Source organism: Stylophora pistillata, chromosome 13, assembly GCF_964205215.1.
Source record: "Stylophora pistillata chromosome 13, jaStyPist1.2, whole genome shotgun sequence".
Lineage (NCBI taxonomy): Eukaryota > Metazoa > Cnidaria > Anthozoa > Scleractinia > Pocilloporidae > Stylophora > Stylophora pistillata.
The window spans coordinates 16,912,095-16,939,114 of NC_142531.1; the positions used below are offsets into that span (position 1 = coordinate 16,912,095).

At 41.9% G+C, this 27,020-nt stretch overlaps 4 protein-coding genes across 4 annotated transcripts in view; 3 read left to right on the forward strand and 1 right to left on the reverse strand.

Annotated features, from left to right (window-relative positions):
• The first annotated feature begins 59 nt into the window (after positions 1-59).
• Positions 60-4,004, forward strand: LOC148717889 (uncharacterized). Its single transcript, XM_088742161.1, has one exon. The coding sequence runs from the start codon at positions 60-62 to the stop codon at positions 4,002-4,004; it is 3,945 nt and encodes a 1,314-aa protein (XP_088598287.1).
• A 126-nt stretch (positions 4,005-4,130) lies between these two features.
• Positions 4,131-6,237, forward strand: LOC148717890 (tetratricopeptide repeat protein 28-like). The gene is made up of 2 exons (XM_088742148.1): positions 4,131-5,812; positions 6,104-6,237. The coding sequence occupies exons 1-2, from the start codon at positions 4,131-4,133 to the stop codon at positions 6,123-6,125; spliced, it is 1,704 nt and encodes a 567-aa protein (XP_088598274.1). The 3' UTR covers positions 6,126-6,237.
• Positions 6,238-19,488: 13,251 nt separating this feature from the next.
• Positions 19,489-24,418, forward strand: LOC148717891 (uncharacterized). Its single transcript, XM_088742432.1, has 5 exons — positions 19,489-19,682; positions 20,277-20,476; positions 21,648-21,755; positions 21,927-22,124; positions 23,322-24,418. Exons 1-5 carry the CDS (start codon positions 19,489-19,491, stop codon positions 24,416-24,418), a joined length of 1,797 nt encoding a protein of 598 aa, XP_088598558.1.
• The window catches only part of LOC148717892 (2-Hydroxyacid oxidase 1-like), a 10,534-nt gene continuing 7,886 nt past the window's right edge, over positions 24,373-27,020 (reverse strand). The window contains exon 6 of the mRNA XM_088742175.1: positions 24,373-24,467. Coding sequence (XP_088598301.1) covers positions 24,439-24,467 — 29 coding nt within the window. The 3' untranslated portion in view covers positions 24,373-24,438. The remainder of the gene's footprint in view (positions 24,468-27,020) is intronic.

A 27,020-nucleotide genomic window follows, 5' to 3' on the forward strand; every position in this document is an offset into this window, starting at 1 on the left:
TGTGTAACTAAAAATAAAATGTTTCCCTAATTTGAATCAAATAACAGGAAAGGATAGCAATGGAAAACCTAACGATAGAAACCATAATAACTTCAATGAGCATAGCCATCCCTATTGCCGTGTTCCTGCTAAACTCAGATCGTGTTCAGAAGGCTATTGAAATATTCAGCGAATGCTTGATTTTGCTAAATAACTCCAACCAGAACAGCAAAGACCAAGTTATTTCACCATGTTACAGCACCATCTACAAACTTCTCTTTTGCGCTTATCTTCGTATCTCCGACCACATAAATGCAGAAAGATACGGTAGGAAACTTCTTGTCCTATGCAACGAGTCTGGTGCCTTAGTAGAAGAAGGAGATATAAGCATGGCCCTAGCAGGGATAGTTAAGAGTCAAAAGAGGTTTATAGAAGCCAAACAACTTTATGAAAAAACGGTAAATATAAAGAGACAAACTGGTGATAAAATTGGAGAAGGAAACGCCTGTGAAAGCCTCGGATATATCTTTTATAAACTTGGCGAAAAAGTAGGAGCGAAAAAGTATTTTGAGAGAGCCCTTGCCATAAGAACCAAAATTGGCGACAAAAAGGGAGAAGCATCGTGTTACGGAAACCTAGGAGCATTGCTTAATTCGCTTGGGGAATACAACAAGGCTATCGAGCATCTCAAAAAAGGGGTTTTCATCACAAATGAAATTGGCGACAGGGAAGGAGAGGCAGCCGACTACGGAAACCTTGGTAATGTGTTTCAGACGCTCGGACATTACGACAAGGCTAAAGAGTATTACGAAAAAGCGCTTGTCATCAGAGCTGAAATTGGCGACAGGAAAGGAGAGGCAGCCGACTTCAGAAACCTTGGTACTGTGTTTCAGTCGCTCGGGCAATACGAAAAGGCTAAAGAGTATTACGAAAAAGCGCTTGTCATCAGAAGTGAAATTGGCGACAGGAAAGGAGAGGCAGCCGACTACGGAAACCTAGGTACTGTGTTTCATTCGCTCGGGAAATACGACATGGCTAAAGAGTATATGAAAAGAGGGCTTGTCATCAAAACTGAAATTGGCGACAAAAAAGGAGAGGCAGCAGCTTACGGAAACCTAGGTACTGTGTTTCAGTCGCTCGGGCAATGCGACAAGGCTAAAGAGTATTACGAAAAAGCGCTTCTCATCAGAACTGAAATTGGCGACAGGAAAGGAGAGGCATCTGACTACGGAAACCTTGGTACTGTGTGTCAGTGGCTCGCAGAATACGACAAGGCTAAAGAGTATTACGAAAAAGCGCTTGTCATCAGAACTGAAATTGGCGACAGAAAAGGAGAGGCAGTCGACTACGGAAACCTAGGTACTGTGTTTCATTCGCACGGGAAATACGACATGGCTAAAGAATATCTGAAAAGAGCGCTTGTCATCAAAACTGAAATTGGCGACAAAGAAGGAGAGGCAGCAGCTTCCGGAAACCTTGGTACTGTGTTTCAGTCGCTCGGGCAATACGACAAGGCTAAAGAGTATTACGAAAAAGCACTTGTCATCAGAATTGAAATTGGCGACAGGAAAGGAGAGGCAGTAGACTGCGGAAACCTTGGTACTGTGTTTGAGTCGCTCGGGCAATACGACAAGGCTAAAGAGTATTACGAAAAAGCGCTTGTCATCAGAACTGAAATTGGCGACAGAAAAGGAGAGGCAGCCGACTACGGAAACCTAGGTACTGTGTTTCATTCGCTCGGTAAATACGACATGGCTAAAGAGTATCTCAAAAGAGCGCTTGTCATCAACACTGAAATTGGCGACAGAGAAGGAGAGGCAGCAGCTTACGGAAACCTTGGTACTGTGTTTCAGTCGCTCGGGAAATACGACAAGGCTAAAGAGTATTACGAAAAAGCGCTTGTCATCAGAACTGAAATTGGCGACAGGAAAGGAGAGGCAGCTGACTACGGAAACCTAGGTACTTTGTTTCATTCGCTCGGGAAATACGACATGGCTAAAGAGTATCTGAAAAGAGCGCTTGTCATCAAAACTGAAATTGGCGACAAAGAAGGAGAGGCAGCAGCTTACGGAAACCTTGGTACTGTGTTTCAGTCGCTCGGGCAATACGACAAGGCTAAAGAGTATTACGAGAAAGCGCTTGTCATCAGAACTGAAATTGGCGACAGGAAAGGAGAGGCAGCCGACTACGGAAACCTTGGTACTGTGTTTTATTCGCTGGGGAAATACGACATGGCTAAAGAGTATCTGAAAAGAGCGCTTGTCATCAGAACTGAAATTGGCGACAGGAAAGGAGAGGCAGCTGACTACGGAAACCTAGGTACTTTGTTTCATTCGCTCGGGAAATACGACATGGCTAAAGAGTATCTCAAAAGAGCGCTTGTCATCAAAGCTGAAATTGGCGACAAAGAAGGAGAGGCAGCAGCTTACGGAAACCTTGGTACTGTGTTTCAGTCGCTCGGGCAATACGACAAGGCTAAAGAGTATTACGAGAAAGCGCTTGTCATCAGAACTGAAATTGGCGACAGGAAAGGAGAGGCAGCCGACTACGGAAACCTTGGTACTGTGTTTTATTCGCTGGGGAAATACGACATGGCTAAAGAGTATCTGAAAAGAGCGCTTGTCATCAAAACTGAAATTGGCGACAAAAAAGGAGAGGCTGCAGCTTACGGAAACCGAGGTACTGTGTTTCAGTCGCTCGGGCAATACGACAAGGCTAAAGAGTGTTACGAAAAAGCGCTTGTCATCAGAACTGAAATTGGCGACAGGAAAGGAGAGGCAGCCGACTACGGAAACCTTGGTACTGTGTTTCAGTCGCTCGGGCAATACGACAAGGCTAAAGAGTATTACGAAAAAGCGCTTGTCATCAGAAGTGAAATTGGCGACAGGAAAGGAGAGGCAGCCGACTACGGAAACCTAGGTACTGTGTTTTATTCGCTCGGGAAATACGACATGGCTAAAGAGTATCTCAAAAGAGCGCTTGTCATCAAAGCTGAAATTGGCGACAAAGAAGGAGAGGCAGCAGCTTACGGAAACCTAGGTACTGTGTTTCAGTCGCTCGGGCAATACGACAAGGCTAAAGAGTATTACGAAAAAGCGCTTGTCATCAGAACTGAAATTGGCGACAGGAAAGGAGAGGCAGCCGACTACGGAAACCTAGGTACTGTGTTTAATTCGCTGGGGAAATACGACATGGCTAAAGAGTATCTGAAAAGAGCGCTTGTCATCAAAACTGAAATTGGCGACAAGGAAGGAGAGGCAGCAGCTTACGGAAACCTAGGTACTGTGTTTCAGTCGCTCGGGCAGTACGACAAGGCTAAAGAGTATTACGAAAAAGCGCTTGTCATCAGAATTGAAATTGGCGACAGGAAAGGAGAGGCAGCTGACTACGGAAACCTTGGTACTGTGTTCCAGTCGCTCGGACAATACGACAAGGCTAAAGAGTATTACGAAAAAGCGCTTGTCATCAGAACTGAAATTGGCGACAGAAAAGGAGAGGCAGCCGACTACGGAAACCTAGGTACTGTGTTTCATTCGCTGGGGAAATACGACATGGCTAAAGAGTATCTCAAAAGAGCGCTTGTCATCAAAACTGAAATTGGCGACAAAGAAGGAGAGGCAGCAGCTTACGGAAACCTTGGTACTTTGTTTCAGTCGCTCGGGCAATACGACAAGGCTAAAGAGTATTACGAAAAAGCGCTTGTCATCAGAACTGAAATTGGCGACAGGAAAGGAGAGGCAGCCGACTACGGAAACCTAGGTACTGTGTTTTATTCGCTCGGGAAATACGACATGGCTAAAGAGTATCTGAAAAGAGCGCTTGTCATTAAAACTGAAATTGGCGACAAAGAAGGAGAGGCAGCAGCTTACGGAAACCTAGGTACTGTGTTTCAGTCGCTCGGGCAATACGACATGGCTAAAGAGTATTACGAAAAAGCGATTGTCATCAGAATTGAAATTGGCGACAGAAAAGGAGAGGCAGCTGACTACGGAAACCTTGGTGCTGTGTTTCAGTCGCTCGGATAATACGACAAGGCTAAAGAGTATTACGAAAAAGCGTTTGTCATCAGAACTGAAATTGGCGACAAAAAAGGAGAGGCAGCAGCTTACGGAAACCTAGGTAGTGTGTTTCAGTCGCTCGGGAAATACGACATGGCTCAAGAGTATTACGAAAAGGCGCTTGTCATCAGAACTGAAATTGGTGATAAGGAAGGGGAGGCAGCAGATCTTACAAACCTTGGAACAATGTATAGAATTCTCGGAGATTATGAAGGTTCGGAAGTACGCTTGGCGAAAGCATTATCCATATCCAGAAATACTGGAGATAGAAGAAAAGAGTTCCATATTTTGAAAGATTACGCCGTTTTGTATTTATTAAAAAACAAAATCAAAGACTCCCTTTCATGTCTTCATATGTGTATTGAAAAGTATGAGGAGATGAGGTATTTCTTGGGCGGCACTGATGAGTTCAAAACATCATTTCTGGAAGACTCAGGAATTTTTCCCTACAAGCTGCTAAGTACTTTGCTTTGTGTCACCGGAAATGTTCGTGATGCTCTTTATGTTGAAGAGTTGAGTCGAGTGAGAGGCTTATCGAACTTGATGGCAGAGAAGTACGCGGTTGAAACGCACATCTCTGCTAATTCACAATCTTGGTTTGGCATTGAAAATATTTTGAGAGGGGAAAATAATTGTACTTGTCTTTACATTTCTTATTTTCAAAATGACGTGCATTTGTGGATCTTGAAAACAAGTGGAGCCATTCATTTTAAACGAATATCACAAGAAGAGAATCTCGTTCAGGCTGGGTTGTCCAGAGACTTTCCTTTGAGTCAATTTTTGGCTGATAACTTCCGGAGTCTTGGTATTTTTCCCACTGAAGACTGTGAAGATCGGTCTTTAAATATGATTGAGTCGCAACCTCTTACCGCCGAGAAAAAAAGCTTTGCAAGGGTGCGACTGGTAGAGGAAGACGAGAAAGTTATCTCAAGTCTATCGTTGTGTTACAAAATCTTCATTGCCCCAGTTTATGATTTGCTTGAGGAGCTTGAAGTTATTATTGTTCCGCACAGTACTTTTTACAAAGTTCCCTTTGCCGCCCTGAGTGAAAAAGAGGGGGCCAAATGCCTCTCGGAGACGCATAGGATCCGGGTCATTCCTTCATTGACGACACTCAAGATCACTCAAGACAGTCCAGAGGGCTATCACAGCAACACTGGTGCCTTGATAATAGGCAATCCCAAGGTTGATTGGTTGCTGCCATTGCCAGGTGCTAGAAAGGAAGCGGAGATGGTCGGACGACTGGTAGGCGTTCCGCCCCTGGTAGAAGATCAAGCAACGAAGCAGGCAGTACTTGAAAGGATAAGTTCAGTCAGCCTGATACATTTTGCTGCCCATGGCAACGCCGAAAGAGGAGAAATTGCTCTCGCCCCCATTCCTCCTTTCAACAGTCGAGATGTTATCCCACCAAAGGAGGCTTACATGTTAACGATGGCTGATGTCTCACGAGTGAAAGTCAGAGCTAAGCTGGTGGTACTTAGCTGTTGTCACAGTGGAGTTGGACAGATAAGAGCTGAGGGAGTTATTGGAGTTGCCCGTGCATTCTTAGGATCTGGTGCTCGCTCGGTGTTAGTTGCACTTTGGGCCATTCCAGACTCAGCTACAGAGCAGCTGATGAGACAATTCTACGAACATCTTGTTGAAGGAGAAAGTGCTAGTGAGTCTCTTCATCAGGCCATGAAGTGGATGAGAAATAACGGCTTTACCAAAGTGTCTGAGTGGGCTTCGTTTACGCTGATTGGAGATGATGTGAGGCTTGATTTTGACAAACAGAGGTAAGATTCACTCATAAAAGGTAATAGAAGGTGGCTATAGCTTACCAGTCGCTAATGATTAGAGCCAACCATCTGTGACCTTGAATATAAAGGCTAGTTTGATATTTACTTGGTTTTGGAGAGTAACAATTGACGCTCTCTGCTTGGTGTTAAATGAAGATTCTTGAAAGTGCCTCACCATCAATCAGATATACATGTAAGCGGAAACCATTCGTTTTCCAACGTTTTCCTATTGCGCCTGTTATGATTGTATTTTGTTTTACAATTTGTTCTTATTTTCATTCGTTGCAGGAAAAAAGACCTTGACAGTTAAATGACGAGTGATGACTCTAAGGAAACAGAGCTAAGAGACTTGTGGATGAATTAATTAAATGAATAAGTAGAGAACAGACTTTAAATGATATTTTATTGTGTAATTCAAGAAAAAGAATATTTTAAAATATTTTATTACTGCGTATTCGACATCTTGAAATATTGATCCGGAGATCAATTTTTATATTTTGTGTTTTCTTTTGCAATGTCCCTCCAAAGGATGTATTGGTTAGGCACTCAGGCAATGTTTTATTCTCTACAAAAATTACAATCACAAATTATGTTGTGGTTCATTAGTCTCGGCCGTTAAATTTCTCAAAACGAATGCGAGGCCGTCTCCAGGAGTGTCGCCGTGATTTATTTAACAATTTTCAAATGGTGAAACAAAAATGTGTATACAGCGCCAGCAACTTATCAACTCAATTTAACTAGTGAAATCTCCCGGCATACCCGAGTAGTCTGGGAGTCACACAACGCGTGACAGAAAAGACATTATGGTTCTATTTGCGCGGAGTATTATTGGCATGATGGCCTTTTGTAAAGTACAATCATTCCAATTTAAGTATTAAGCGAGCCACCTAAGTGTGGAAGGGTTTTCCTCAGAGCCATTTCTTAGGATTAGTTAACAGAACCTTAAGTATTTGGAGAATGATTTTGATGGAACGTCTTTACAGAAACCCTTTCTTTTGGTCACCTTCTTGAAAGATCAAGAAAAGAAATATATGAACCTCAAAATAGGAACGGGACAAATGTCTGTTGTGTGATTTTTATGAGGTGGAAAAAATATGGCAGCAAGATTTTGAATCTTGTTGAATAAGTCACTTGCAGATTGTAATTAAGGAGATGATGCTTGTTTCCATGTTCATATTAACCATTACCTTTAATCGCTTCCAAGTTAGCTTATTAGACTTTTTTATGGCCATCAGCAGTTTTTTCTTGTTTCCACATATTTTCTGATCATTCCACGGAAAATATATACACTGCCCTTTTTCGGATGTAGTCAGCGTAACTTTCTTAAAGGAAAGTAGTTCAACAACTGATTCTGTAACCATTCCAAAGAGTAAAAATAAATGGTAGCGTTATATAGATCTCAGAAAAACTCTCGAACGTTTATCTTTGGCAGATGTTCCAAGTTTCTCTATTGTTAAAGGCGGCAAGGAAGCGGAATAAGGGATACAATTGGCGGGACTCGGGACCATAAATAAAGGGTCTCCATGATGTCCACTGACGCTTTCCGCGCTGAAATAGAAAATCGCGATAAGTTTCGTCCCTACTCATGTTACTTGATACTCGTTTTCTAGCGCCAAATTTGTGATAAAAAAGCGAGTGACTCATATGAGAATGACGATACCGTACTTTGTGAGTCAAAAAAATTTCCATCTCGAAAATTATTTAAAGGATTAAGATTTTTTAAGGTTAGGAAATCATGCTGATTAATCCAAATATGATAGCTGAACTATAAGTATCGGTGCTTGATAGATCAAGTACTTCATAATTATGAAGAACTGATTGACTGAAACTATTAGTCGTTTAGAGGAGCTGAAAGTCTTAATTTTCTTACGGCCTTTGGAGTGCGGAAAGGACAGGGAGAGGCACTACTCCCACTTTTCGTGCGACGTTCTCCCGCCTCCTGTGCTTTAGTGGCCCTTTGTCCCCCGACTCCCGCCCTACATTGTACCACTCCCATCATCAGGTTAATAAAAAGGATCAGAAACTTTGGTTTACTGGCTACAGCAAAACGTATCATTCTTGAACTTCTCAGGCCCTACAAATATTTTGGAAGGGAGGGAGGGTAGGTAATTTTATTTATATGAACACTATTACAGGCCAGTTTACATGGACCTGGTTATTACAGTTTGACCCATCGCTTCTCGCATCGACAAGGAAACTCTTTATTCGCACTATTTCAAGAGGTTACTACAGATTATAAAAGTCAGAACATATAAAAAACAGTAAATTACATCAATAATCAAAAGTAAAATGTGCACAGTGACCAAAGTAGCATAGCTTTCGAGTTGGCCACTGTCACGTATAATTAACTGGTGTATCTTAACATTTACACAAGACTTACTTTACTTCAATTCTAAATTTACACTAACCAAGGTATTTATACACAATTAGTATTATAAACAAAGAGAATAGAGAAGTAAGTAAATAAGTAAATAAATGAATAAAAATTTAATTAAGTTAAAAGAAGGAGACTTAATTTTTTTTTATATTGAATCAAAAGAACAAAGACTAAGAACAAAGAAACTAAAGTAAACTAACCTAAAGTAAAGACATCTCACTATAGAGGCCGTCTCAGTCTGCTGTACAATATTACAGCCATTGCAGTTTCAAATATGTATTTACATTTATTGAAGAATCCAGAAATTACCGGCATCATGCCATTTAGAAATGAATTTAAATAGGTAAACGTAGCATTTAGAATTCGATACCCCCTTGTCTAATTTGGCTCTGCTTCTATTAATTTCAACTGATTGCATATCCATCGTCTTTGATTTTCGCTCTGATTCGGAAGTGGCTATAGTCATGTGATACCGAAAAGCTGGCTTCAACGAATGATTCATGTCACTACACAGGAATTGATGTTGAACCGTTTGCATTTTTGAGCGTTCAATTTAAGTGCTGGTAAAGTATTATTGCACATTCTTGTTCGGCTGGTTATCACATTTTAAAACTATTCTGATTTCTTGAGTAAGTCGAAATCTTCTTTAAACCTCTGCAGAATGGTTTAGAAGTTGTACATACATTCTCTGCGGATCCATTTCTACACCAGCAGTATGATTCAGCCATGTGACTGGATGATTAAAAAAAAAAACCAGACATTTGCAGAAACGAGGTCTTCTATGGAATGATTTTTCGATTAAACATTTCCTTGGGAAAAGCCGGTCAGCTGGTCGCCCAACGTCTCTAGTTCAGTCCAAGAGTCCAAGTTTTTTTGTTCTCAAAATGATTCTCCAAAGAGCTCAGCTTTTAAATTGGACTTATGAAGACGGAGTCTTTCGTTTTGACTTTCGACGTGCATACCATGCCATCGGGCCCAGGCTAGGTCTTCAAGACCCATCCAAGATCCCATGTTCTCTCGGTGCAGCAGGACCAGAGTTAGGCAGGGTGTTACGCTATTTCCCTCGAACTTACAGGGTTGGCAGATACTCCCGCAACCATCGCTTGCATAACGGGTCAGCAAAAAATTAGACTTGGTTCCATTTCCCTTGGTAGTGGTCAGCTTTCTCGAAACACACCCGGAGGTAGACAGATAGACCATCACATTAGAAAGTGTGCAGACGGTAAGTGACTATAGCTCGTTTGTGTCGTCTGAGTTGGCAGTCAGCGCTTGTCCGTTTAACAATAGTTCAACTTCCTTCAAAAGGGGGAAGAGAAAATGAGAAAGCCCTGCAGAGTAAAAATAAACGCTTTTTATTAAGACACCAAAAATCTTAACAGTTATCGATTTCAGCAAAATGCGTTGTCCAGTAGATAAGTTTAGATAGAAATGAGATACAGAACCTAAAATCTTACAGAGTCCGGTTGAAATTTTGGTTTCTCTGCTATCCAGTGCACGAGACTAACTTGTGAAGTCCCAAAAAACCGTAATTTCTGAAGTTATATAAATGCTTAGTACATCCCCTAAAAATTAACCGTCTCGCAAGTCACGCTCGAACGATTTATAATTCAATGTTTATCACAATTAAGGAATCTGGCAGAAAGACGTGGAGAGAAGGATTTAATAATATATTCGATAGCCTTCCCAAGAGAAGTATCAATTATTGAAAATTATTAAAATATCAAAATATTAAAATGTGGGGTGAGTTTCTAATTAAATTGTAGTGCTGCGTCGGTGGCGGATTGTAAACGTGAAGAATTAAAAAGCTGACGTTTCAGGCGTTAGCCCTTCGTCAGAGCGAATGGAGAAATTGTGGACTGTGGGAGTGTATATATACAGAAATTGGAGCTACGCGCTTGGTGGGAAAATTAAAATAGGGATCAAGCTAGATCCTCTCTCTTTTGTCATCTGCTTGTTACCATATTAAACACGAAAAAAGTTTACCAATTTTTTTGTTGGCGTCCTTCTGTCTCGGGAGACAATGGAGTTGCGCCCATGGTCAGTCTGTGGTGGAGCTGCAGCGCCGGCTGTGGCTGTAGAGACCGATCCTTGAGCGGCAGATCCTGCTGCAGTTGCTGCATGCGAAGACGTTGTCGTCCGAGGGGGATGGGTTGGCCTCTGCTCTCTGGCGCCTGCGAGCTCTCTTGTCTTCCCACTGCTCCTCTCTTTTCTGCTCTGCTGTCTTGATGGCTGACATGGTGGTGGATCGCCAGCCACTGCGGTCCGCTGCCAGTGCTTCGAAGCCTTCTGGCGCAATGCCACCCGCCTTCAGGTCACGCTTGAGCACATCCTTGTAGCGGAGCGAAGGTCGTCCAGTGGGTCTGGACCCAGTGGCAAGCTCACCGTACAGAATGTCTTTCGGTAGCCTGCCATCTTGCATGCGGGTGACATGACCGAGCCATCGCAGGCGTCTCTTGGTTAGCAGGGCGTACATGCTCACAGTTCCTGCCCTTGCTAGGACTTCGGTGTTTGGGATGCGATCCTGCCAGGTGATACCGAGGATTCTCCTGAGGCAACGCAGTTGGAAAGCATTGAGCCTGCGTTCTTGCCGGGTGTAGGGAGTCCAACTCTCGCTGCCGTACAGCAGTGTGCACAGCACACACGCCTGGTACACTTGCGTCTTGGTCTTGATGGTGAGCATAGTGTTCTCCCACACTCTCTTGGTCAGGCGGGCCATAGCTGTTGAGGCCTTGCCGATCCTCCTGTTCAGCTCGGTGTCCAGGCTGAGGTTGCTGGAGATGGTGGACCCAAGATAGGTAAAGTCCTCCACCACATCAAGGGTACAGTCACCTATGGAGATGCTGGGAGCAGTGCTGACGTCTTGGCCCAGGATGTTGGTCTTTTTTATGCTGATTGTGAGGCCAAACTGTGAACAGGCATGGGCAAAGCAGTTGATGAGCTCCTGGAGGGCAGTTTCGGTGTGAGCTGTGATGGCGGCATCATCAGCGAAGAGCATCTCCCGGATGAGGACTTTGCGCACCTTTGTCTAGGCTCGGAGGCGTGCCAGGTTGAACAGGCTACCGTCGCTCCTGGTGTGCAGGTAGATGCCCTCTTCGGATTGGCTGAAGGCATAGCGCAGCAGCAGGGAGAACAGGATGCCAAAAAGTGTCGGCGCAAGGACACACCCTTGTTTGACGCCGCTCTTGATGGGGAAGGGGTCCGAGGAGGAGCCATCGTACTGGACAGTACCTTTCATTTCCTTGTGGAAGGAGGTGATCAACCTCAGGAGCTTGGGGGGGCATCCAATCCTGTGCAGGAGTTTGAACAAACCTGACCTGCTGACCAGGTCGAACGCTTTGGTCAGGTCTATGAAAGCGATGTACAGGGGGCGTCTCTGCTCACGGCATTTCTCTTGTAGCTGCCTCAAAGAGAAGATCATGTCGATCGTGGACCTTTCGGCTCGAAATCCGCACTGTGATTCTGGGTACACACGCTCTGCCAGTGACTGCAGTCTGTTCAACACGACGCGGGCAAAGGTCTTGCCGACGATGCTGAGGAGGGATATTCCGCGATAGTTATTGCAATCGCTGCGATCACCTTTGTTTTTGTAGAGCGTGATGATGTTGGCGTCACGCATGTCCTGAGGCACACTTCCTTCCTCCCAGCATTGTAGCAGAAGTTCGTGGAGATGTTCGAGAAGACTGGTCTCTTTGCCTGCTTTTATGACCTCTGGCGGAATGCCATCGTTGCCTGGGGCTTTGCCGCTGGCTAGGGAGTCTATGGCCTTACTGAGCTCCTCGATAGTGGGTGGGTCATCAAGCTCTTCCATGACTGGCAGGGGGCTCGTGTTCTCCACTGCTGTGTCAGTCACGACGGTCTCCCTGGAGTACAGCTCCTGGTAATGTTCCGCCCATCTCGCCATTTGCTTTGCACGGTCTGTGATGAATTCGCCAGTGGATGACTTGAGAGGGGCAGTCTTGATTGCGCATGGGCCGAAGGCTTTCTTCGTTCCCTCATACATGGCTCGAATGTTGCCGCAGTCAGCCGATGCCTGGATGCCTTGACATAGGTTCTGCCAGTAGTTGTTGGCGCACTGTCTAGCAATCTTTTGGGCTTCACTTCTGGCTCGTCTGAGGGCAGTCAGGGTCTTTTCACAGGGGTCTTTCTTGTAGTTCAGTAGGGCAGTTCTCTTGGATGAGATGGCTGGCTCAAGTTCCTCGATTCCGGCTTCGAACCAGTCGGGGTTTTTGCGCTCTCTCTTTCCAAAAGTGTCCACTGCAGATTTGTATGTAGCGTCACGAATGTGGTTCCATCTATCCTCAGCGCAGCTAGTTGGACAGTCGCTGAGGGCCTCTTGGATGGCATCTGCGAAACGTTCGCGTAGTTCAGGCACAGAGGTCACGGCTGTATTGATGCGGGGACGTCCTTTGTGCTTTGAGTGGTGGATTCTCTTGGGTTGGAGACGCACTTTGCTGGCGACCATAGAGTGGTCGGTGTCGCAGTCAGCGCTGTGGTAGCTACGGGTGGACAGGACACTGTTCAGCAGGGGTCTGCGGGTGATCACGAGATCCAGCTGGTGCCAGTGACGGGATCTGGGGTGCCGCCAAGACACTCTGTGGTGAGGTTTCGTGGTGAAGAACGTGTTTGTGATGCAGAGGTCATGGAAGGAGCATAGCTCGAGGAGACGCTGCCCGTTCTCGTTGAGTTTGCCTACGCCAAAGTGGCCGATGCATCGAGGCCAGGAGGTGAAGTCTGAACCAATCCGGGCGTTGAAATCGCCAAGCAGGTACAGGTGTTCTGAGGGGGATATTTCCTTGATGGCGGTCTCAAGCTGACTGTAGAACTCATCCTTAGCCTCTGCTGTAGAGCAAAGCGTGGGGGCATAGGTGCTCATGATGTTCACAGGGCCTGAGGTTGTTGTGAGGCGAAGGGAAAGGATGCGGGCTGTGCCTTCTGAGGGTGGTTCAACTGAGGGCAGTAGGGAGTTCCTAACCGCAAAGCCTACACCATGCACACGATGCTCCTCTGGAGCTTTACCCTGCCAGAAGAAAGTATAGTCCTCCTCTTTCAGGCGGCCGTTGGATGGGAGTCTAGTTTCCTGCAGTGCTGCTATGTCAATGTTGAGCCTCTTGAGCTCTCGGCTGATGACTGCTGTCTTCCTTGCATCATCGATCTGCTGGAGATCGTCGGAGGGGCCAGGGCACATGGTCCTGACATTCCAAGTTGCCAGTCTCAGCGCTGGCGGCTTTGATGTCTTTGATGTCTTTCTTCTTCTTTTGTCTGGTGCGGGATTTACAGTCCGCTCTTCGGTGTTGACCTTAGCTCCAAGCACCCATTGAAGCAGGCAGACTGTGACGGGTCAGCACCTTACTGGCTGGGGGCTGCCCAGCTTGAGGCGGGCGATAGCTGACCAGTGGGACGCGAAGATCCCTCCCACCGTCGGAGACAGCCCCTGGCGTCCGAGCTCACGCCAATACGCTCTGGGCTTATAACCGGTATCTGCTGTCTCCCGTGTTGTTTCTGTCGCTGGAACAGCGGCACTGGAGTGACCTCTCCAGGGCGCAAGCCTGGGCGGAGTGTGTGGAGATCCTGGGTTGCCCAGTCGACAGGACCCCCCTCTCGGCCTCGCCGATGTAGTCCAAAGGAATGCAGAGCAGTACGTTTGGGACCAGGTTGGCTGCAGGAGCTGCCGGAGTCAGTGAGCACTGCACGCTGGTCCGCCTTCGGGGCTCCACTCCTGATTTGAAGGGTTTACTCCCCTACACATGGCCGTTGGATCTTCAGATCTCCTCCGCCCTCTAGCCGTTGGCTGCCTGGAGCAGCTCCTCCGCCTAGTAGTGATGCAGTGTAAACATCACCCCCTCACGTGGTTTAGCCCGCCAGCTGAGGCGGTGTGCCGGGGTGTGGCGCTTGGAGCCAGCACGTGAGAGATTTAGGAGATTGATGAGGACCAGTGTGCCCGTCCACCCTACCAAGTAGGATGCAGCTGCCAGACGACAAAGGTACTACCTCTATCCAGAGCCCCCCTACACCCCCAATATACGATTCCTAAAAGATAGAACTCTGAGGGAGGAGTTTAACTGAGCTGAAAATGAATGTCACCATACTGTGGTTGATTGCCTTTGAAAGTGGCGGGGTGAACCGCTTATCGTGCCTTGTGAGGTTTTGCTGGTTATTGAAGTTTTGCTCTCCCACTCTAACAAAAAGGAAAAGGCTATCAATGCCGGTGTAAACGTAGTTTATTACGTCGAGAATGTCTCTTGGAAAATGACATTTAATGAAAAATTTGAAAGCCAAAAGATGGTCACCCATGGGTTGTGCCATGTTTGCCTTTAGACAAACACAGATTGAATTAGAGATTTGGTGTGCGTTTTCGTGAACATTTTGTTATAATGCCATGTAGAAGATGTTTGTGCAGTGCATGAAAGCGAAATTTCCTTGGAAAATATGTGCTGCGCATTTTAATACATATTTTGTTGTCTTTCCTTGAGCTCTCTCGACGAGGTAGTATCAGCTGACGATCATCAAGTTAAACAAAACGCTGAAGTTCTTCTTTCTTTTTCTTTTCTTTTCTACCTTGTTCCCTCGGGGGTAAAGAGATAGCTGAACCCCAGATCACAATTTGAAAAATTTTTTTCTAAGTCTAGTATTTGTTATTTGAACTTGAAATTACTTTGCGAGTATTGTGAAAGCTTTTTGTTTGAAATATTTTCAAATTGTGCCGGCATATTATGTTTGCACGCTCTGGTTATGACAAATGAGAGCGTGCAAACTATCTCAATTCTTTTATAACGTCAATATTTTTGTCTTTGATCCGACAAATCATACTCTCTAGAAAATGAAAAAAAAAAAAAAGGAACAGAATGAGTTGATTATCGCGCACAGTTAACTAACTGTTAAAAAAAAATGCTTCAGTTATAGGGTGATCGATCTTGGGAAAAAAATCCAACCGTTCTAAAGGGATGAACAGTGAAGCCTGACGTTCTCTTTTCAAAAAGAATATTATTCTTCACTTTTGCATACTCATATCCATCAGAAGTTATAAAAGTATGACGTAAAAACGTACCTAAATAGATTCATTTTAAAGTAAGCTGCTGATTAGCTCTCCATATCAGTTCACGAAGAATTTATTATCGCACACAGATAGCTCACAGTTTAGAGAAAGAAGCTTCATTTGTACTGTCATCGATTTTATGATGAGAATCCAACTTTCCAAAGCGATGAACACTGAGGCCTGACTTTCTCTTTTAAAAAAGAATAACATTAATAATTTTAGCATGGTCAAATCCACCGTTAGTAGTAACAGTGTGATGTACAAACCGGAATATATTTACTTGAGTTGGAACGCTTAAATCCTCTGAGTAAACTGCTGTATAGTTCTCCGTATCTTCCTCTCAGAGACGGAATTTCATTCATTCTCCCGCGATATTCAATTTCCGTTTTGAATTTTGGGAAGTCGTATGAAAACTGGGGAGTTTGACCCTCGCTATCTTCTGAAAGAGTAGAGATAAATTTCTAATTTGTAACGAAATTTTGTGAAATGAGAATCATTAGTTAACGGCTCGTACATAGTAAAACACTTTAAAGAAGGTATATAACCTTTTGATCTTTTCTTCGAATGTATTTGATAATTGAATAGTTTCTAGCATTTTCAGCGATGTTTTTATCACAGTTTTAATTTTTCCTTTCAATAATCACAAAGTGGCAGTAACAGTGTTTGACACCTATGGAGACATCCAAAGGAGTCATGATCAATGGAGAGATTTTACCCCCCGTCTCACCGATCATGATCATAAACATTCTGGCCCGTATGCTCTTTAATTCAAGTTTGACGCAGCTATAACCCCCTACCCTACCCCTACTATTTGAAAAATGTTCCCAACGCCTCAGACGTACACGATAACAAACAAGGCCATTTCTTCTTAGAAAATGGAGTTTCCCGAATTTGAGAAATCAGGTAGTGTTGACATCAAATACAACAAAATCCTGTCATTTTGAAAGGAATTTCTTTATCTAATGTGGGGGCAACAAAAATTCTAAAAATCATGAATTGGAAATAAGCTTGTCAAGCTTGTTTGAAGAAGAAGACAAGGAAAAACCTACGTTATATAGAATTCTTATCATTCGTATGAATCCTCGGTTTTAGTGCTTTCTAATTGCAAGTTTCCTGCAGTTGTCTGAGGAAAAGAGGAAACAAAAAGGTAAAACCCCAGGCAATTGCCGTAGCGAGTTTTCAGGAGAGTGTCTTTCGGGTGCACGTAACCACAACGTAAATGTGGTTGAAGTTCATTTCCCCCAACTCTCTCCCCTACCCAAAATAAGTATCAATCATTGATTATTACTGAGAGTCAAGCTAGATCATCTCACTGATGTCATCTGCTTGTTACCATATTTTAGTCACTGGATTAATGCCTCCAAAGGTGAGACCAGTGATGTGGTTATTAGATCAGTTAGTATTTTTGTCTCCGATGATGCTAATCACACCTGGAAGAAAATGAAACACACAGATAGCTTACCGTTTTAAGACAGGAGCTTCGATGATGCAAACCACACCCGCTAGAAAAGGAAAAAATTCGTGAAGACAATGAGCAGCTTATCCGATCCCGCATAGATAACTAACCGTTTGAAGAAAGAAACTTCGATCAGTTGTACTGTGATCGATCTTGTGATCGATTTTGTGGTGCAAATCCAAACGTTCCAAAGCGTAAACTTGAACATTGAAGCCTTACTTTCCCTAATAAGAAAAATAATTATTTTCTAGGCTTGTTCAAATCAATCATTTGTTATAAAAGTGTGACATACAAAATGCTATGTACTTATTGACTGAGTGGGAGGGCCGGACGGGAAAACATTGGCAGCGAGGTCCGTGCATCATAACTAGGAACCGACTATTTTCGCATCCATCCCAACGTATATGTAGTCCAGGTTCATATCTTGTCCCCCCCCTCTCTCCCCTCCCCAGGAGTATCAATTGTTAATTGTGACTGACAGTCAGGCTAGATCTTCTCTCTGATGTCATCTTCTTGTTACCATATTTTAGTCACTCCAAAGCTAAGACAACTGATGTGGTTATTCTTAAAGCAAATTACCGATCCACTCCGTCCGTTTTTCTAACTTTTACATCTGTGAGTGTTTTTGTCTTCGATCATGCAAACCATACCCGCAAAATGAATAAAAAGTTCACGAAGACAATAAGTCGATCATCACGCACAGATAGCTTACCATTTGAAGAAAGAAGCTACAGTTGTATTGTGATCGATCTTGTGCAGCAAATCCAACCGTTCCAAAGCGATAAACACTAAAATCTAACGTTCCCTTTTAAGAGAGAATAACATTTTTCACTTTGCTCGCTCAAATCCATCATTAGTTATAAAAGTGTAACGTTACAAAACGATTGAAATACTATGTACCAAACTCAGTAAGTATTTTATCATATGACCACTAAGTGTTGAAAATTTCAACCTAAATAAGACGCAAAAGTACACGAGTACAAAAAAAAATTTGCAATAAAACTTTTCCTTTACTTTTGGGATTAGCCTGGAGGGGGAAGGGAGTAACATAAAACGCAAATGAGATGGATCCTCAAAACCCTCAAAACATTGTGACAGTGGAAATTTCGGAGGTTTGGAAGAAGTCCCGACTGCTCTGATTTCATTGTTCTTGTTGTTTCATTTTCGAAGCATCAACTACAAAGTCAACATCTTGGAAAGTGCGATCGAAAATCATTTCTATTCACTCGGTTTTTATCAGCAATAGCTATTTAGTAGCTCTATAGAAGTAGACTCTCATCGGAAGGCCCAGTGACTGCGTTTGCGCTTGTTCTGTCACGCTGTGAAAGAATCGCCCCCACAAGCGGGAAATACATTCGTTCTACAGTGACTTTTTCGAACCTTTGTCGCTTTATACCCCATATTTTATCCTCATTAGCTAAGATTATTGAGTATCGCCCACTTTAAGAGACTGATGATCAAAAAAGCTTAAATCATACTTATTTATGATGTGGACTGTCCCTCGGTTTACATATCCAATGGCTATAATCTGCATCACTTATTAACTTGACCTTGTTTTAGGAGTGTTCAACGAACGAATCAAAGATCTCGGCAGATACAAATTATTTTTTCGTTTTTTACTTGTACACAAGCATTTCATAGCCGAGATACCCTTAGCTGAAATCTGTGGATATTAGCGGTTCTGTGGTACAGACTTTTCCAAGGAGCGTAATCTGTTTCTTTATTTAAAGCGCCTGAATCTCGCACGAGAAAACAAGTCGGTCTGTGACACTGCACTCACGCTCAAGAGAAGAGATGTTTTAATTTATTTCTTCTTTGAGAAACTGAAACTCATTGAATACTAGCGATACAACACTATTGATTTCCCAAGATTATGAACCACTCTGATGAAGGGCTAACGCTCGAAAAGATCAGCTTTACGGCGGCCAATTTACATTATCAACTCATTTGACCGACAAAACCAAATTATTTTGTGATACCCCCTACCGACGCATGCAGGACCGCATGCAGTTTTTATAGAAACTTACCCGCTCAAGTTGACCGATGTAATTTGTAGTAATGGGCGCGACCTCCGTCACGTAACCATTGGTCAACTTTCTTTCTTGCATCATGTGATAAAATGAAAGAACGAAAAAGCTAGATCAATAATCGGATGGATAACAGTTCACTTTCAAGGCGTAACAGTGACACAGTCCGTTTTCAAACAATCTGTGGTAAAGGTTATTTTACAAGTTTCACGGATCGTGATCAGCTGATTTCTCCAGTTTTACCAATCCAAGCCCCTTTTCCATTTATTCCTTATTTTGAGTCAGTTTTGTGAATTCTAACACTTTCAGCTCGGTACTGAAAAATAATCGGGAGCAGGGATGGCGCAGTGGTGAGAGCACTCGCCTCCCACCACTGTGGCCCGGGTTCGATTCCCGGACCTGGCGTCACATGTGGGTTGAGTTTGTTGTTGGTTCTCGTCCTTGCTCCGAGGGTTTTTCTCCGGGTCCTCCGGTTTTCCTCCCTCCGCAAAAACCAACATTTCCAAATTCCAATTCGATCTGGAACAGTGGACAAGAATAGCCACCCAGTGGATGTCCATTGTTAAATCATTTATTATTATTTATTATTATTATTATTATTATTAATCGACCCAGCCAGTTTGTTTTTCAAGTTCCTATATAGCTTCCTGTTCATATTGACTCATAATGAATCCAGATTATCAAGACATTAGTTAACCTGTGTTACTAAAAATGATTTTTCCCTAGTTTGGATCAAATAATAGGACAGGATGGCAATCGGAAAACTTAGCGGTATAAGCCATGATAACTTCCCTGAGCATAGCCATCCCTGTTGCCGTGTTCCTGCTAAACTCAGATCGTGTTCAGAAGGCCATTGAGATATTCAGCGAATGCTTGATTTCGTTAAATAACACCAACCAGAACAGCAAAGACCAACTTACTTCACTTTACAGCACCATCTATAAACTTCTTTTTTTAAACTTGGTCAAAAAGAGGTATATGTTTTCTCTCCTTAGTTGTTTATTCCTCCATATTTTTTTTAGGGGGGGGGGAGGAGAAAGTGGCTCTAAGTTGTGGGTGTTCATTCAGTATTCTCAGTTTATACGAAGAGACAAAGAGAAGGGGGTAGAAAGAAGAAATATATGAGGGGTAAACATGATCCAAAATCAAACATCTTTAGATTTTGAAATTTAGAGATAGGCATCTTTGCTTTCAAGACTTGGAACAAATAATGCGTATCCCCTATGATGAATATAGGACACTTTTAACCCTCTCACTCCCAAGATCATGTCAGTAATTCTCCTTACTGTGTGCCATACAATTCTTACAATGTTGGATCAGAGAATTTAGTATTGGGTTAACCAACATTCCCCCAACTAATATTTTTGTTAACTCTTGCACTTTACCGCTTGACGTGGTATTGATGTTATAAGGAGAAATTCTGTTTTGGCCACTCGTGGGAGTCGAAGAGTTAAGAGGGCAGACAATGGAAATTTTGACTGTCATTACTGAAGAAAACTCAATTTATTTTTTAAAAATTCTTCAAGATGAAGATAGTCTGAGGCTGAATTTTTTTTTTAATTCCCTAGAATGGACCAATGGCAAGCAGCCAAGTTGATAAAAATGTATATGCAGCAACACAACATTTCACAGCGTGAAGTGGTGGAATCCACCGGTTTGAACCAGAGTCACTTATCACAGCATCTGAATAAGGGTACTCCTATGAAGACAAGCCAAAGAACAGCTCTCTATACTTGGTTTGAGAACAAGAGGAAAGAAATTATTGAACGTAAGGAAGTAGTTTGCATCATTATTATAATCTAATGTGCATATCATCAATAAATAGGACAGTGAGGGGAATCTGCTTTCCCCCCTCCTTCCCCATCTGAGTAGGTTTAGATTTTCAACATTATGGACTGGACATCAAATTCTGTCAAAATGCCGTCCGGGGGGGTATCTGTCCTTGAATTATATCCTTCGCAAGGAATCACAACTGTTACATCATGTTTTGTACCAAAAAAAATCATGGCAGGCTCCAGAAGTGTGAGGCAGTATGTGCCCTATCTAAGTGAATCAAAATGCTTTCTGTGAGGGGGTGAGAGGGGTGTTGGGGGGGGTGAGGGGTTTTCTCTCTGAGCAATAGTAGTATGTAGATGATAAGCTGAGTTATACACATATTTAGATTGGTTCTTACTTATGATCTACTGGAAGACAGATCTATGCCCAGATGATCTCACTATTGTCTTTTTTTTTTTTTATCAAAACAGCAAAACGAATTGATTTCATAATGCTGTTTGTCTGTGCAGTAACTTGGATAGAGCAGAGAAGATTTCAAAATGTAGTAAGGACATCAGGGACACACTCTACTGTACCTTGTGTGCCGGTTTTTGTTCTTACCACATTTTGACGTCATTGGCGATCTGAAAAGACGCACGGCCAGTCACGAAATCTATTTGTTTAATAGAAAAAGGTAAAGGGAACAGAGGTGGAATCTTGATAACAAAACATCATAAAGCAATGCCTGCATATTCAAGTCCTTTTTCTATTTACCTTTAATTCAATAGTCATCAGTTAAAAAGGAACGTCTAAGAAAGTCGGAAATCTAAGCTAATGGGAGACTAGGACTAAACTAATGCTAAGAGTGGTGATGTCTGTAAATGAGTAGTCTCTCCTCAGTTTTTTTAGCTGAGTCAGTTGCATGAGCAAATAAAAAATCAGCGAAAAAAGGTTGACGTTAGAGTGCTGCAGTGAACTCTTCAAGTGATGCTTATGCACCATGGGAGCTCCATGAGTAACACGCTCGAAAAGTAGGGACTATGGACTAAGCCCAAGAGTTTGAATTATGTGTTTGCTGATTTTTTTTTTTTACCTACATAACAGACCTCACCGAAAAAAGAGGGACTGCTTGTAGTAACGTGTTGTCCCTTTGTGGTGACTAAATGTCCATTTATTATCATTAGAATATAACACCCCAGGGAAGAGACAAGTTACAGAAAGTGAAGATGTGGAAGGAAGTCCATCAAAGAAACCAAGAAGAAACAGATTTAAATGGGGACCAGCTTCCACTAGTATCCTGTATCAGTCTTATGAAGAACAAAAAAATCCTTCAAAGGAAGAACGGTAACATGATTATAAAATTATTTGCCTGTGTTAATGTGTGTATTCTCTCACTTCTCATTTATTAGAAAAATTCAGAGCCCATTTTTAATTTAACCATTAAATATTTTCCTTCATGGAAGCATTGGTGGAAGCTTGCAACAGGGCAGAGTACAGCCAGAGAGGTGTACCATATGATAATGTGGAAGGCCTTGGTCCAAATCTGGTAACTGAGAGCCGTGTTTATAACTGGTTTGCCAATAGACGCAAAGAAGAAACATTTAGACTTAAATTGGCAATTGATGCCTCAAACTACCCAGCTGCTCCAGTTACAGCACCAGGTAGGAGTCGTTATGGAATAAAAGACGCCAATCCGCCTCAATGTGTCATGAAAGACCTCATATCAGTTGACATTTTTAAACCAAAATTTGGACCCCTAAGATGGATGGACTTCTGTATCATTTTAAATCATAATAAAAATTATTATTTTCTATCTTGAGAATATAATCTCTTGTTTCTATTTAATATATTGCTAAAAATTGATTGACAATTAAAAGTAAAAAAACGTTATTACATTAGGAAAATGAATTTCTAAGGGTAGATCTTGGAAATTGAATATGTACACTAAAAAACCGTCTCGTTAATAACTAATAATATCAACTTTTATTTCTAAAATTCTACTAAACAATTAGTCAGTTTTTGATAGTAATAATAATTAAAGTAGTATTATTAAAATAATTAAAATATATTTTATTTAAAATCCCTGAGAGTATTTACAAAATTATGATAAAAAAACTTAAAAGATCTGAGAAATAAAAAAAATTAACTCTCTATTCTTTTTTATCTCTGTTTTCTTTTCTTTTTGTGTTTATGATGGCTAGTTCCGGACACTTTGGATCAAGAGGTCCAGGTTTCATCTAAGGCTAGATCACTATACACTAGTGCATCCCTCCCTCCCCAGGAGTTATAGAAATGGTCACCACAGGATAACAAATTGTTAGAAGTTCACCCCTAACAGTGACTAGCATCTAATTTTTCCTTACAATGTCCCCCCTGAATCACACATTATAGTCATGAGAACAAAAGAATTGATCACCAACTAAAGAGGTTTTTGGATGCGAAACAAATTCTCCTTGTCAGCTCCTTAGGACTTATTATAAGATTTGTTCAAGAATCAATTCTGTTCAACTGAGAACTTTTTTTATGTAATATTGTTTTTAACAAGGAGTAAAATTTGTGGTACACTTGACTGTTTCTCTTCCAATATAATATGTTGGTTAATTCACCCCTCTAGCCTCGACATATTCCCTTGTTTATTATTTAGGAGAATTTAGTGTGAGATCAAGATAACTTCTACCTGATAAGTTTGAGTACTCTTGCTACCTGTTTGCTGGATAATGTATGGATATTGTCAAGAAAAGTTCCATGTAAATCACTTCTGGGAGTTAAGGGTCAATAGCGTGCCAACTATCTTCCCTATTGACTGTTAAAATTATCTCCCTCATCATACATATGTCGGTGTATTTTATATGATACAGGCCAACTGGCATCCCCCACTCCAAACACAGTAGTGTCACCAGTGATCCCGCACCCGAGCATAACCACTTCAGTTCCTGCTGGTCCCAAGGCAACACCACTTCAGGCAGGGCTCTCCAATCCTCCTGGACTGACTAATCCTGTAGTAACAACTCAACATGTGCAGCAGATGCCTCTGCCTCTCGGTCAAATAAGCCAGGTGAAGCAAATGGTTCCTAAGCAACAAGGAGGGGTTCCACTTGGTCAACAACAGGGAATAGCGTTAATGGGAAACTTTGTTCCAGGTGTGTCTCCACAAGGGTTGCCTATCAATCTAGCCATGATGCCACCACCACCAGCTTCACACACTCCTACCTGTCAAGTAGCAGCACAGCCTCAGATGATGCCTGTTAGTAGCATTGCACACCAGCAACATCCAATACAGGTATCAGGGATGAGCCAAATGCCTGTCATTGTGTCTATACCACCAGGAATGGATGGATTGCAGCCTGGAATGCCACATCTGCCAGAAAATATTGCACAAATGGCTGGGGGTGCCTCAATGATGCAAATGCATCCCATTCCCATGACAACACTACCAATGCCACCACCCTTGCAGCCAATTACATGTGGAGATATGTCATTACCTTCTCCTCTACAGCCTTTGTCTGTAATGTCGGCTGCAGTGCCAATACCCAGTCAGGCTCCAGTTCAAGTCAGCATTCCACCATCTATTAATACAAGCTTGAACAACAATGATAGAACACCACAGAGTGACCCAACATCCCCTATATATGAAGTGAAACTTGAAACTGCAGTGAAAGATGTAAATGTGGAAAAAAGCCATTCAACAAACACCACTCCAGATAAGGGTATTAAGGCAGAATTGAAGTGTGACAGAGTCAAAGTTGAAAATGGTGACGATGAGACAATCATTGCTGAAAATGTAACAGTTATGACTGAAACAGAGGAGCAAAGCAGTGAAAATTCAAAGCCACCAACTAAAGATACAAGGAAAAATGGAAAATGTTCTGGCCTCGGAGGGACAGCTAGTCAGTCAACATCAAAGTGCAAGTCCATACAACAAAGCACTCACCATTTCAATGGGGAAAGCTCATGATGCACATCTGTCTTCCATGATTAGGCTGGCAGGGAATTAGAGAAGATAACTAAAACCAAAAACAGACTGACCAACAGACATTTAATTTTAAATGTTCTAAAAAGAAACAAGTGGTTTCAACAACTTAATGCAAGACAACTTAAACACATTTGGATTTCTGATTTGTTCTGTTATGGAAAAAGTCTGCAGTTATTTTCTTAGCAGCCAAATGTTTAAGTTGTTGTTCTGAAACCCAAGAAGTCTGTGAGGTATGGGAATAATTGCCTTAGATACCACATGTCAATTTGCTAAGTTCCCAGCTTGGGATGAAGCCTGAAATTAAAAATTTTGATGACCTATTCTTAAGTAATTCTTAAGTAATATCAGTCATGCTTTTTAGCCAAGGTTTGATCCGTTGCTAGAAATTATCTTGGTTTATCCGATTATTTAATGGCAGTAATCAAGTGATATATTATATTTTCCAACTGTATCAAAGCTCATTTTTCAAATCTACATCATAGTTCATTTTCCAAAATTATTTTTGATTATAACTTTATTTTATCTACATAAATATAATTGTAAGTCATTGTGAAGGCTGTGGCTGGCACACAGTAATTTCCTTTGATTATCCATTGCACTGATTTTGAGGAATTGAATAATAATGCATTATGCCATTGTCATGAATTCAATTTATTTTTTAAATGACTCTATATTATTTACCCATATATTAGGGGGAGTGAACATGAATTGTTCACTTGAACAATCGTAACCTTTACAATTTCCTCAAATGTGATTTGGATGTTAGCTGCTTTATTTTTTTTTTACTATTTAGTCCAGAGAGTTGTAGTAGGAAATGTAATCAGACAGTTGGCTTTAACTGAACACCTGTAGTGGGATAGTTAAAGCAGCTAATCATACAAACCCCACTCAGTTAACCACCAATCACAGATTTGTTCATAATAACCATAGCAACAACCACTTGCCCTTTAAAAGTGGGGAATTTCCAAAATCGAAGAATTTTTTTACTTAAGACATAATTTTTTTTCCAGAAATTGTAATGGTTATGATTGATCGATAAGAGGACTTTCTGTCATCCAGTTTGGTCTGTAATCGTACTTGTGATTGACAAATCAGACTCCTGCTTTGTAGTCATTGGATTTTGCAATCACTTGTATAATTTTAAATCAAATCAACTCCACTTGCAGAGGCGGATCCAGGATTAAGTCAAGGGGGGTTTGGAGAATTGTCCGAGTGCACGCTCCCCCGGGGAGATTTTGAAAAATTAGGTTTTCAAAAACATGATTTCCGGCATTTTGAAAGAGAATTTCAGGGGTGCGACCAAACCACCTGAACCACGCCTGGATCCGCCCCAGACTTGGTCCATTACCATCCTTAATTAGGCAGGGTGGTCTGATTTTATGATAGAAATTCAAATATGGAGTTGTGTGGGAACTTTAACTTGAAGGTTAAATGTGACTGGCTACAGAGGTGTTCTTTGATTATTCATTGCACTGTTTTTCTATTTATAAAATGCTTATGTACTATATTGTGGTCATAAGTGTCCACAATTTGTAGTTTGCAAATAGTTTATTCAATCATACTTTAAATGGCATGGAAAATTAATAATTTCGTTAAATGAAGGTAAAATGCTCGGGCACTGACATTAATCCATTACTGGCCTCTGACATTCAAGAATGATATTATTATTATACTGCCTATGATAGGAAATGATGTTCTTAAATTTATATTAAATAGACAATGATTCTTAAGTAAGAGAAATTTTCAATGAAATGATATATGGCTATTTTCATAATGAAATGAAAACTTGTTCTTATTTGAGATGTGATTTTAAAATCATACTTGATCCTATCAATTAAAGAATTTATGCAAGAGAGACTGAGGACAATCTTTATTATAACATAACCAAAGTAAAGCGCGTGCTCTGATTGGTCAATTTAGCGTTCCCCATTTGCCCATGGATGTACGCTGCTGACGTGAGCAAATGCAAAGACTATTTTTCCGCGCGCGCTTGTTTTTTCTGGTCGGGTAAGATTTGTCAAATAAACGGGAAGTCTTTAGCTACAATGTAGCAATGTTATGTTATAAAACAAATGGTAAACACCACAGCGTACACTATTGAGTTATGGATGCACTTGGGAGGTTTGCTAAGCACTCAAGAAGCTAGAGTCGCTCTCGGCTATCGCCTCGAGCGACTCTTACGCTTCTTTCGTGCTTAGCAACCTCCCGCGTGCATCCATAACTCAATAGTGTACGCTGTGCTGTTTACGATTTGTTAAATTTAAGACATGTATTTTCGGTTACACACGAGCAAGTTTTCCTTGACAAATGTCCTTGACAACTTTTACTTGTTCGTGTGTTTGAAGGACAGATTTTTTTTTTTTGACAAAGTTTGCCTTGAGAGTTAAGCTTTTTGTTTGAAAACTGCCATGCGAGTGTTTGAACAAGGAGCCTTATCAAGGAAGAACTTGCCAGGTTTTCCCATACACATGCGCTGATAAGTGCGCAAACTTCAAGGAAAACTTTCGTGTGAACCGGCTTAAATGATAACAAGGAATTTGGTGGTCCATGAATCAAAGCCCTGATTTGCTCATAAACAGATTTA